The sequence below is a fragment of the Equus quagga genome, chromosome 10, assembly GCF_021613505.1.
Source record: "Equus quagga isolate Etosha38 chromosome 10, UCLA_HA_Equagga_1.0, whole genome shotgun sequence".
Classification (NCBI taxonomy): domain Eukaryota; kingdom Metazoa; phylum Chordata; class Mammalia; order Perissodactyla; family Equidae; genus Equus; species Equus quagga.
The window spans coordinates 92,302,423-92,315,522 of NC_060276.1; the positions used below are offsets into that span (position 1 = coordinate 92,302,423).

The following is a 13,100-nucleotide window of genomic DNA, read 5'->3' on the forward strand; positions in this document are numbered from 1 at the left end:
ATATAAAATGGGGAACACAGAGATAGCCACATATATTTGTAGACCCTGTGTGTTTTGTCAGACTCAGGAGATTGTATAGTGAGAGATGGGAGAAGAGGAGCTATTTAGTGACATTTTTCCTGAATTTGTACACCTTCATAATATGCACTTTATACTCACTTAGGTAGTTTCCAGGCATCTTGAAACTCCTTCTTATCACAGCCACAAGCATTGAACAGTCCCTCTGTCCAGTCCCCAACAATGCGGATATGGATGCTAAAGAAGTCTTCCTCAGGGGCAGAGGTCAGTGTGAAGGGGTGCCACTCCAGCCTGGACACCATGGGGCACTTGACAAAAATGTATTGTCCCACCTCCATCTTGAATCCCTTTTTCTTCATCTGTAGCTCGATGGTTTTGAAAGGATGAGTGACCACCTATGGAACAAAACATGTCTCTGGAAACTACACTTTTCCCCAAATACTTGCCTTTTCAGTGTCCATATGGATCAAAGACTGAGCTAAGATGCCCCACCCAAGTTCCTTCTTCAGGGCCAACATAGCAGTTCCTCTGGCACATGTGTCTCTCATTGGGAATTGCCCTCAGCTGCAGCCCATGACCAGCAATGAGCTGATGCAGGGATCCAAAGGCCTGGCCCCTCTCCTCGATTTGGGACAACTCCGAGGGACCATCCAACTCCAGCACTCCCTGTGGGATCAGCTGGGGCTGCAGTTGCCACCATATTGAGAGTCAGCTTTTTCTTCTCCCCAATCCTGCCTTTCTTTTATTTTACAAGTTCATCTCCTGAGAACATGCCCCAATAAACCTCTGCATGCAGTTCTCTGTCTCAGAGTCTTTGCCGTGGAGTCCAACGTAAGACACCAGCTTATTGTGATATTTTTTCTCTAAGAAGTCAAGGCAGGTACTAGAGACAAGAAGGAGAGATGGTGTCCTGCTCAACCTTCCTGTCTCCCCAGGGGATGATCCAGAGCCTTAGCAACTAGACAGAAGAAGGAGACAGCAGCATCCCCCACGGCAAGCCTAACTGTGCTGGTCAGCTTTTGTCTTGAGTCACACCTTGAACCTGCCTGATTCCACACATTGTTTCTACATTTCTCCCTACCTTGGGAATACGCCATCCATCTCTCCCAAAGCCAGGCCCTACCCACCCATTGCAGTCCTCATTCTCCATATACACGAATGTTCATAACAGATTTGTTCACAATAGCAAAAAATTAGACACAATCCAATGTCTATCAACAGAAAATAGAACACAATGAAAAGCTCTTATTGTTATATAGAAATTCATGCACTGTTTTTTTTGGACAATTCCTGAGACACCTAGAAAGACATGTACAACTGAAAACAAACCAAGAGACATCAAAGGAAAGAAAAATCAATAGAAACAAAGTAGCAGCTTCCCAATGTTGACTGATATTGCTGGGCTTTTATTTTCGTGAGCGAGGAGGAGTGGGAGAATGGGAAATTCTTTTAACAACGGTTGCCAAACATTTCCAAAACTTGTGATTTAAATATATCTTATTTGATAGACCCATACCCAACTTCCCTCTTCCTTGAAATAAGGAGTTGTAAAGCTTCATTTTGAAAACAGAAAACAAAAATTTATAAAAACTATTTTGAAAATTATGTTTACCATGTTGTGACTTTGTTCCGTGAAAACAATTTTTACCATATTGCAATTTTGCTGCCACAAGCAAAACTGGAATTGAACTAAATTAAATGTACTAGTGGACAGCATTGTAACTGGAATACTTTTGGGTAACACGTTGTTTCTTCTGTGTGTTGATATGAGAAGAAAATGAATATTTTCTTCACAAGAAAACAAGTTTACCTCAGAAATACGTTTAAGGGAAATACGTGTCTGTTTAGCAGGTTCTTGTCTAGTAAGGAAAATTTTGTGGCAGCTCTTTTTGCTGATCTGTGGGATTTTTCCTATAAGACAACATAAGTATCATAAAAGGAGAACTGTTGTAGCTTCCTATATTTATTTCAAGATTTCCAGTGCCAGCTGCACTAACTTTACTATGACCCTCCACAGATACCAAGAAAGAAAAGCTAGGGTTGAGGACAGGAAGAATTTGTGTGGGGTTTTTTTTTTTTTTTGAGGAAGATTAGCCCTGAGCTAACTGCTGCCAATCCTCCTGTTTTTGCTGAGGAAGACTGGCCCTGAGCTAACATCCATGCCCATCTTCCTCTACCTTATATGTGGGACGCCTACCACAGCATGGCTTTTGCCAAGCGGTGCCATGTCCGCACTCGGGATCCGAACTGGTGAACCCCGGGCCGCTGAAAAGCAGAACGTGCGAACTTAACCGCTGCCCCACCGGGCCGGCTCCTGAATTTGTGTGTTTTGCGAAAGTAACCCATAGTAGGCTTTTGGCAAATACTTTTTGAACTGAATTGAACTGAATGAATTTTTATTTGACAAAAATAGTTTTGTCTGGTGTTTCCTAAAACTATAACAAGGAGTTTCCGTTTCTATTTATTTAGTTGGATATTGATCGATTGATGAGAAGCAGCATAGAAGCATGGGGGAAAAGCCACTATCTATTTGGAGTCAGGCAACTCAATTCCAGATGCAGTTTAGTTACTAACTTGCTTGCTGCCTTGGGCACTTTAACTCTAATATTCTGTGATTACATACAAAGCACAGACAATGAGGTGAAGGGGAACTAGAAAACTATCTCAGCGTCAATCACACCTACTCTTGCTTCCCTGGTTCTTTTGGTATTTGAATATTTTAAGGCTCACTGTTTGCCCTTTCGAACTCACCTCTTTTGCTTCTCCACTCTACACTAATGGGATGCTCTATGCTCCTCCCCTCTCTCTCTACACACATACACACACAGACATACACACACGCACAGATTCACATACACAAAACACATGGGGTTTTTTTTCAACAGAAAATGTTAACTTCTAGTTTCCCCAGTTAAAAGGCCAAACCACTTGACCATGAAGCTCAGTACATTGAAATACACTGTAGGTCTTCTCTCCGCCCTAAGTGTAATCAAAAGAAACTGAGTAAAACAGAGCCCTGACCAATGACATCGACAACTTGGGTAGACTTGTTCATGACACAGATACTATCAGAAATTCCTAAACCAGCCAATACCTTGGTGATGACCACTTTCTGTTGAGATCGCCAAAACCGTACCAACCTCTCACAGAGATACAGGAACATGGGACCCACTATCCATTTCCAAGTCTGTAATCAGAGCAAAAAAGAAAAAAAGGATGTGTTAAGGGGTGATAGCTAATAAAAGATTCATGGGGACAAAACATTTTAAAAGTCAAGTTAATTTTTGTAGGCTTGTTTAAATATTTGATAGTTGATTAGTAAATTTCTTCTAAAACAGAATGCATGAAAAATATCTAAAATTAGAATAAATTTTTGAGCCAGTAAAAATGAGCATTCTCCTTGGCCACATTGCGGAACTATAGCTACAGTATGAAACTTTCCCAAGAGGAAATGCTCACAAGAATAGGATTTCCTCCAAGTGTTGCAACGGCAGTTGCAATAACCCAACAGCAGAGCAAGGTTGGTTTCAGAATTAGCATTTGTCTAAAGGATAGTATTTCAGCAACACCATATTTTTAATGCAACATTGCAATTTCTTTCTCTGAGTTATGTAGTCCAAGTTTGATCTTTTGCAAGACGAGAAATTTCATACAAGAATTTAGCTGTTTCTCCAATATCCTGCTAAGTTCTAGGAGCTATGCAATGCACTTGCTGAATAAGGACAAACCAAAAGAATTTCAGATTTCTCTAGATTCCCCTCTTGTCAGAATCTGTGGTGTTTTAGAACACTGGAAAATACCCTGTGGCATTATTGGCTATATAAAAACAATTAGGCCAAACAGATCCATCCTGGGACTCAGTCAGTTAGGTTGCTAGTTTAATACCTGAAGAAGTAAAGAATTTTAGAAGGCAATATCATCCAAAAGATGACATTCCAGAATGGATTCCAAGAAGGAAAAAAATCCCAGAGTGCTTCCCATAGTCTCACATATGGTCTTTCCATTAAATTATTATTTTTTATTATGGTCATAATAGTTTATAACATTGTGAAGTTTCATTTGTACATTATTATTGGTCAGACACCATATAAATGTGTCCCTTCACCCCTTGTGCCCACCCCCTACCCCCCTTCGCCCTGGTAACCACTAAACTGTTCTCTGTGTCTGTAAGTGTGTTTATCTTCCACAAATGAGTGAAATCATATGGTGTTTGTCTTTCTCTGTTTGGCTTATTTCACTTAACATAAAACCTTCAAGGTCTATCCATGTGGTTGCAAATGGGACGATTTGTTCTTTTTTATGGCTGAGTAGTATTCCATTGTATATATATATATACCATATCTTCTTTATCCAATCATCAGTCAATGGGCTCTACTAAATTATATTTTTAGAAACTTATTGTTGGAAGTTGAAAGCACCTGAATGTCCCTATCTCCAGTCAGAGTTGAAGAATATCTGCCCCAGAAGTTACAAATGTTCTGCTACTGGCCATTGTTTTCATGGGACAGGTTTTTAAAACAGTATGGTATCATCCATCTATTTACCTGGGTGCCACCATAGAGACCCACTGAATGCAGCCAGGTCTTGGACATTGACTCTAAGATCCCCAGAAACCCAGAAGTTCATTTGAGGTAGATGTCTGTCAAGGTAGTAGTTCTCCAGCTGTCTTCGAAGAAATGTGCCTTCCCCTAGCCCACAAGAGGAACCACAATACAGTTCCCTTTTTATCCTTTCTATTGATGACTGCATGTAGTGGGAGTAGTTCACTGGTGTATCTAATCACTTTCATTAATGAGCAAGGATGCTTAGAGATGTTAAGACCTTCTTCTAGAGGAAGAATACCCCTATATTAGAAGAGTAGGAAAAAAGAAAGGAGAAAATGGGATGGGAAATTTGCCTTTATATTATACTGTACTTAAGAAAAAAATAATCATGTTCAGAAGTCCTGTACAAATGCTGATTTTTGCCTAGTTCTACACCAATGGCTAGCATGATAACCAACAAAGTATAATGTTTGCCAATGGCGGAAAAGATATGAAGACCACAGGGCCCACTTCTCACTCAGTGTAGCAGAGATATGGAGAGTACACAAAATGGATCTCTTTCAGCATGTCTTCCCTGCCACACTCCTGCTCTACCATGCAGTGCCATTGAGTGTTGGTCTAAACCTGGCTGTCTAGCCTCCTTAATGTCTCATAGACAGTATCTCCCGATGCCTAAAGGGAGCCCTGTATATCACCTCATCAATTTCCTTCTCAGCTGTGAGAGCTGTATAGAAAGCCTTACTTCCTGGTATCTGAAGAGGCTCCTAGCTCCTTATAAGTGATTATCTGAGCTATCCAACTCAGTTCAGATGGAATCCCTCTGAAAATCATTAACTAGTATTATTGTGGCCCTCATATCCAGAAGAGAAGAGCTGAAAATTCTTGAACCCAAACAGCAATTTCAAAAACAATGCTTTTCCAGGGGCCAGCCCAATGGCGTAGTGGTTAAGTTTGGTGCACTCCCCTTCAGTGGCCTGGGTTCACGGGTTTGGATCCCAAGCGCGATCTACACCACTCCTTGGCCATGCTGTAGCAGCAACCCACATATAAAGTAGAGGGAAGATCAGCACAGATGTTAGCTCAGGGCTAATCTTCCTCAAGAAAAATAAATAAATAAAGAGAAGAGGATTGGCAACAGATGTTAGCTCAGGTCTAACCTTCCTCAGCAAAAACAAACAAACAATGCTTTTCCAAGTTTCATATCAAGACATTCAAAAAAGATGAATGAAAGCTTATTTTTCAAGAAATAATTCCAGACAATAAGTATAGCAAAGTAGATACTTACACCATTCTAGCAGTTCCATGACATTCGTATGACATTTGCATGTATTTCTTAGACACAGTTTGAAGATTGTCGGTAAAGAAACCATAGTAGCAGCAACGAATTGTACATACCATAGGAGGGTTCCCGGAGAACTGCGGGATTGGGCATTCCTTTATTTTTCCCCACTCGTCGATCTTTTTCCAACATATTTCTGGCTTGTGTTGAATCAAACTCTGTGCGGTCTGCCCACGTACAATTCTCCTGAGGAGGAAATGTAAGTCCAGACCATTTAGTAGCAAGAAATTAAGTTCTTAGTTTTTTTGAGATTCTGGGCATATTTCTAATGTGGGACCTGTACTTTTCACTTAAAAATAATATCTTATTGCCCCCTCCAAATAGATTAGAGGAAGGGAAAGAAAATATGTGATTTTCAGCAATGGAAAAAAACCTACACACAGTGGCACAAAAACTATCTATATGTAACATTATAGAGGGTAAGTTTTCAATCATCAATACATGTTTCCTTAAAGGGAGCATTTGTGCTTCTGTTTTGAGCATTATCTTTATTTACAAACGAACAAACAAAAACCGAAAAACTGCAAATCTAACAGAGTGAGTGCTAGCCCATATAGTGCCTTTGTACAAATTAGAACAAGATGCCCCCTCTGTAAGGACAGTCCTATAGCATAGAACTTGGCCAGCAGAGTATGGGCTAATTTTACTCCCCATCACCAGGCACCCTTGTGTAGTCAACAACCCATACAATCATACACAGCAGCCCTGAGGCTTGGTAAAAGTGCTTTATTTGTTGTTTCAAAATTGTCTAAATTAAATCAAAAGGTTGAAATCAATTTAAGAAGATTTAACTTTGCGGAGACTATGACATTCTCACAGACAGTAACACTAATGGTGTGTCCCTTGAAGTGCTCAGAGCCCGCTGACTTCAATTCAATAACTACTGAGTGAGTAACTAATTGGGGTAATCAATTGGCATGATGCATACAAACGCCAGACATGAAGTAAGGGTCCAACAAATGATAACCATTAAAGTTCTTAGTGCCCAAGTTCACATGGGGAGTAAGTGATAGAAAAAAAAAAATCTGATTTTCTCCTTCTCTTCTCAATGCCAGGACCAGAAGGCAGAAAACCTGAATTTTAATCCCAGTTCAGCTGCTACCTAGCCATAAGACTGTGAGCCATCAGCCAACCAGTGTAAGGAGCAGATTCCCCGCAAATGGAGAGTGGGGTAAACGAACCTCCCCCGCCTGCACCAAAGGAAAATGTGTATCTCGGAAACTATACAAGTGTAAAGTGGTGGAATTGCTAAACTAGACAGGGGAAGAGATTCATTTTTTTTCTCTAGGATTCTCTGAAACAGCTGGATGATGACAAAGTCCCATTTGAAGATACTCAATTGCTTTAGGAGAGTCAAGAGATTCTTTGTCTACACAGAGTTTTCAGTGCTTAGAAAGAGTTGATCAGGGTCAGAGGCAGGAAGTTGATCAAGAATACACATAAGTGGTTGCCCAACCCTGCCTCTCCCCACCCTTCCCCTTTTCATACTTGGCCACCTCTAGGCTGGCTTGAGCGTCTACTTCCGCCGCCCTTAGTTGTCTAGAGCCTCCTACTCACCAGGGACCTTCCCCAGGCCTGCTTTTGTGTGCAGGTGGGAGAATCAGCTAGTGTGAAACAGTAGAAAAACGAAACCTGGTATTAAAAAAGATTCCCAATAAGCCAAACTCTCCCAACCACACATCTAGGCACTGTGTGTCTCTATGAGAGCATTTATCACAGCCTGCCTTAGACCACCTGGGCTCCAACCCCAGCTATCCCACTTACAAACTGGGTGGCTTTGTAGTCTGTTTCCTTGACTACAATTTCCCCAGGAAATGTGGATAGTAAGAGCATCTCTACATTTTGGGGATAAAAAAAACATTTCATGTCTATAACAAGTGCTCAAGAGAAGTTAACTCTTACCTTTGTTATATTAGAATGCTTGAAGGCAATAACCATGTATTTTTCCTTCTAGTATTCCCCACGGTGCCTAAGATCGGTCCTCAAACACAGTAGGCAATCAATACATGATTGGCTTGAATCAAAACTCATTGAACTACAGCAAACCCTTTCACCTGATTAATAATTAACCCCTCCAGTTTGGGAGTTTGTCTCATTTAGTAGTGATTAAGCCACAGGAAACATCATTGCAGCCACCCAAGACCCTATCAGCACTTGCAACACGTTGAATACACCTGCAAAGATACTCAAACTTCGGTGTATTTTTTAAGCTTGCTATAAATAACTACATTATGAATAGCTATTGATTGAGTGCAAGAAACTAAAGTGCTGCTGAGTGGTTTCTATCAAACTGACCTCTGTTATCCCCTCAGATTCCCTCAGCAGACAAGGCTGACCACACACTTTGACAAGGAGGTCCCTGTGCCTCTAACAGAGCACCCCACTTGGAGACTGAGGGGCATAGAGTACTTGGCTTCGGAGTTTAAACACTCACTCAGCTCCATGGATGGCAAGACCGATGAAGAAGATCACAAAGAGATGGTGTGTGTACCAAAACACTTCAAAGTAAGACCTCCGGATGGTTTTGGTGGAGGAGGTGATAATCAGTATGAGGCACAGTGTGATGACAATTCCAGTGATGCCTGCCAACCGAGTCACGGCCACTAACAGGCCTCCTTCAGGATTCTGTAAAATACAAACACACACACGCACACACACACACACATTATTTGTAGGCTCTCAAATGCAGGACTACCTATTTATAAAGTGTCTGATGTATAGGGCAATAAGCATTTTCATTCCCCCTTTAGATAATCCTAACCATCCCTCACAGTGATATAGATTTGGAATACATATTTCTCAATTTAAAAAAGTCTTACGTGGTTGGCGTGTCACAGGAAATATAAATTGATACACTGAAACAGTTCTAAGAGAGTATCAAATAAAGGAAATTGGTCAACTGTAAGATGTCCTAAAAGGGTCTGATGCTCTTTCTCTCTTTGATTTGGAAAGGGCCACAGCGCTTAGCTTACAAATGTCTTCTGGGCATGCCTAACATCTTAGGCTGGGTTCTCCTGCAGACCCCAAGATGAGGGTTCATAGGCAAGTGATTTATAAAGGATGTGCTACAGAAGAAACTGGTAAGGAAACGGTTGATAGGACAGGAAAGAGGAACAAGTCAAGTGAGAGGGTGATTTTAGGCCAAGTCTTAGAGGGAGTAGCTTCAGCCTGATGCTGCAGGGGAACTGTGGAGGGTAAGTTACACCTCAGAGTTTATCCTGACTCAAGACAAGGAAGCTGGGCTTTCATGGCCTGCACCCATCCGTTATGGGCTAAGGGCTATCCAGGGAGGGGTGGCTATCCAGTCCCTTCCAGATCTCTGAGCTTGTGAGCAAACGGACTCCAACAGCCCCAGGGCAGTCCTCTGAGGAAGAAACACAAGTACAGGAAATTGAAAGTGAAAGCACACAGAAGGGTGGGGGAGCACAGACACAGTAAAAGTGACCTAAAGAGATCTGGGGACAGAAGGTAGTGTCAGCTCACCTCGTATGTTAACATTGCCACCCTTATATATCACTGTACAAACAACAAATAACAGAAAATAAAAATTATCCGAGACATTATAAAAAAAAGAATTTCTGTTTTGTTTGATGCTGCTTAATCCTCTTCCTAAGTAGACCAGGCAAGTTTTTTCATGTCAGCTTGAGGATAATTATTTTTGCAAAATTAAGGGACTTTTCTTTTCTTTCTTTTTCTTTTTCTTGGTGAGGAAGATTGGTCCTAAGCTAAATCTGTTGCCAATCTTCCCCTTTTTGCTTGAGGAAGATTGTCACTGAGCTAACATCCATACCAATCTTTCTCTATTTTGTATGTGGGATGCTGCCACAGCATAGCTTGATGAGTGGTGTGTAGGTCTATGCCCGGGATCTGAACCCATGAATCCCGGGCCGCTGAAGTGGGGTGAGCGAACTTAACCACTGTGCTACCGGGTGGGCCCAAGGGACTTTTCTTGTAATTTTTTCTAAATACAAGGTAACATGTTTGGAACTTAGTGTATAGTAATGTGATTTGGCCATTCTCCAGAGCCATTGGTACATGAAGATGACTTGGAGCTTCTCCCTATGACTGTAGGAAGCTTCAATAACTGCTGGAAGGGAAGAAGTCTTTGCCTGTTGATACTCCAAATGGCTGCTCCTGGAGAACTGCTGAGTTCCTCCCAGTGTACTGTGCTTTCAAGGAATGACAATTATCAGATATAGGCCACCCCTCAGATATTGTAGGCAAGAAAGAAGAAAAGCATCACTGACAGCTATCAACTGGTGGCTGGACTGGTACTAACACCTAAGCCGGAGTGTTCCCTATTTCACATAAACAGTTTCATACAACACCAACATCAAATGAGGTCATTCTGTGATTGTGATGGAGTGAGACAAAAACAAGACCACTCTGAAATCATGTCTAAGCTAAGACAAAAACATGGGTGACTGCTGCTTCTTTACCAACTACAGATTTAGCCCCATTCTATTCCTTCTGCCTCCTAAAAAAAAATTATTAAGATACCCAGTCCTAGAACTATCCCCAGTTCTTGACCATACCTGATCCAGAGCAAATCCTTGCTTCCTTAAACCCCTCCCAAATCATCGAACACAAACCCAAGTCCTAGAAAAGCCTCTCTTAACACCCTCCTGAGATGCCCCAGACTTCTTCATGGTGTGAGGTCTCTTTTGCTGCAGCAAGTAATAAACTCAACTTTGTTTGACCAGACTATGTTCCTGGCTTTCTTTGACTGTCAAGCATTGTCATGGGTAAGCCTGAGTTACTCCAGGTTCCACGTACACACATTCTCACAGGTGAGCTTAAGGAAATAGAAAACATCTAGCGACCCTCCACACATGGGGTCAGGAGTGTGGGAGATATTTTCGTTGAACTCACATTCTTAGAATATACAAACTTGTCCCTCTGATTGTTAGTCAACTTTTGTCATTGTTGTTGTTCTGGCCAAGTAGAATTTTTCACTTATTAAAATCTAGTTCTCAGTTTTAATGGCCTAGGGGACATCTGGATCAGGAAATAAGAGGCTTACCTTGATTTTCTTTTCAGCAAAATTGAGGTAAGTTTCACCAGGCTTATCTTCAAATTTAGAGAGCGCTATTGAATATGAATCAGAATTGTTGACTCGGGCATCCACACACCACTCCACATTAAATAGATGTGCAATGGTGTGGATCGCTAAAGAAGGCAGAGAAGAGAAACGAGGAGGGTGAAGGGTGTGCACAATTTTATTGTAAGCAGGCTTTCTGGCTACGGCCCCTAACTCTATGATAAGTTACAGGGAGACACAGGCATGGCCCAGGACACTTATAAACAAGAACTGGGTCTCCAGGATCAGAGAGGCAAGGCAATTCTAGTGGGTAAACTACTCTCTGGTTGTGTGATTATAGGCAAATCGCTTAACCTCTCTGGTCTTGCTCCCTCATTTATAGAATCGAGGTGTCGAACTACATGATCTTAAAGACCCAACCAAGTTCTAAGATTTTACAAAACAACTTTGGTCTCTGAGGGTATTTAGATGTGCTCTCATTCTCTCTCTCCCCCTGATATATTTGTGCTCTAACAAGAAGACTCTCATGTAATGTACACCTTTGACTGGTCCATTCACCTGACTCTCACATTACTTCAGATGGAGATTTGACTTTTCAATTTTCAATTTTATTGAACCAATACAGACAAATGGGCATAAGAATGAAACTATTTAAAAACATTGCGTTATTTACTTAACGTGCACTTACATAGGACTTACTAGGTGCCAAGCACTGTTACAAGTGCTTTCTAATGACTTAATCTTTACATTGACCCGGTGATATAGGTACTATTATTATCATCTCATCTTACAGATGAGGAAACTGGGGCATAGATTGCTTTCAAATCTATGGGCACCAAGGGAGGAAGTAGCAGTTAAGAACCAAATCCAAGCAGTTTGGCACACAAATCTGTGCTCTTAACCATCACATTATGTTGCTATCTAACAAGATTTTATCATACAGTTCACTCTTGAAAGATTTCATTTGCCACAGCTCAGACAGGCTGCATGATCTCCTGGTAGAAGATGAGAAACCCAGTTGAACACCTGCAATCTAAGCCTATTTTATTCAGGTTAGGGACAAACTCCTTAAGGGCAGAGCAAACGTCTATTTTGTTCATCGCTGTGCACGTGTGATGCCTATTGCCTGGAACATCAATTATTTATTAAGTGAATTAGTGGAGATTTGATAAGGGTCCCAGATATATCCCTTCTTGTGCCAACATTACCACCCTAATAATAATAATACATAATATATAGTACACATATACACATGTATGCCTATTATGTGTGTGTATATATATATATATCTCAACAATAATAATAATAAAGAAAGTGTTTGGCTAATAGGGGCTGTCTTAAGGGATTCTGAATTTACGGGCTGCGGCTCCTGTAGGCTTACTGCAAGAAATCCACAAATCTACATGTTCAACCAAGTATTTTTAAAAAAGGAATTAATAAAAGCTCTCATATGTGGACTAACAAATATTTTTGATATTAAAAAGGATGGAAAAGGGTGAAGACACTGGGATTTTACCAAAAGAGCCCAAGATAAAAATGTTTTAAGACCTGAAGGAATAAATCTTAATATTAGGCTGACAGAAATAGTGGTGAATATTTTTTAACAGAATTCATTCAAAAATTACAACATATCCAATCACCACCTAATCTACCAATAAAGGCCAACCTCTTACAAAAAAGTATCCAAGAATAGAGGGAACTGTCCGGTTCCAAGTTTTCTTTGCAATCTCAAATATCTTAATAAACTTACCAGTGTGAAGTGCAATCATCCATGCCACCATTTTATGGAAGGTCAGGTTCCTGTCTAATTGTCTTCGAATTCTTGTTGAGCAGCACTTTGTATTAAGGGGAAAAGAATGAAATATATAGTAATTGTCAACAAGAAGGTTTTCTCTGTTCCAGGCGTTAGATATATATCATTTCATTTAATTCTCACAACCATCCTAAAAACTATATCATTCTACCCATTCGATTGATGAGAAAACTGAGGCTCAGATAGAGGTAGTCATCTTCCCAAGGTCAAACAGCCAGTAAGTGGCATAGCCGGCTTAACCAATATGTTTAAGATTCTCATACCTGTGACACAAAAAGTCTCTCCTGGAATCCATGGCTTAATTGTATAAAATACGAATTTGGACAGAAAACATATATAACTACA

The 13,100-nt window shown here is 40.7% G+C and overlaps 1 protein-coding gene across 1 annotated transcript in view; it reads right to left on the minus strand.

Moving 5' to 3' along the window:
* Positions 1-13,100, minus strand: part of LOC124246141 (cytochrome b-245 heavy chain) — a 33,335-nt gene that overhangs the window by 8,791 nt on the left and 11,444 nt on the right. The window contains exons 4-9 of the mRNA XM_046674100.1: positions 12,693-12,777; positions 10,925-11,070; positions 8,336-8,526; positions 5,958-6,087; positions 3,113-3,205; positions 160-413 (exon numbers count right to left, since the gene is read on the minus strand). Coding sequence (XP_046530056.1) covers positions 160-413; positions 3,113-3,205; positions 5,958-6,087; positions 8,336-8,526; positions 10,925-11,070; positions 12,693-12,777 — 899 coding nt within the window. The remainder of the gene's footprint in view (positions 1-159; positions 414-3,112; positions 3,206-5,957; positions 6,088-8,335; positions 8,527-10,924; positions 11,071-12,692; positions 12,778-13,100) is intronic.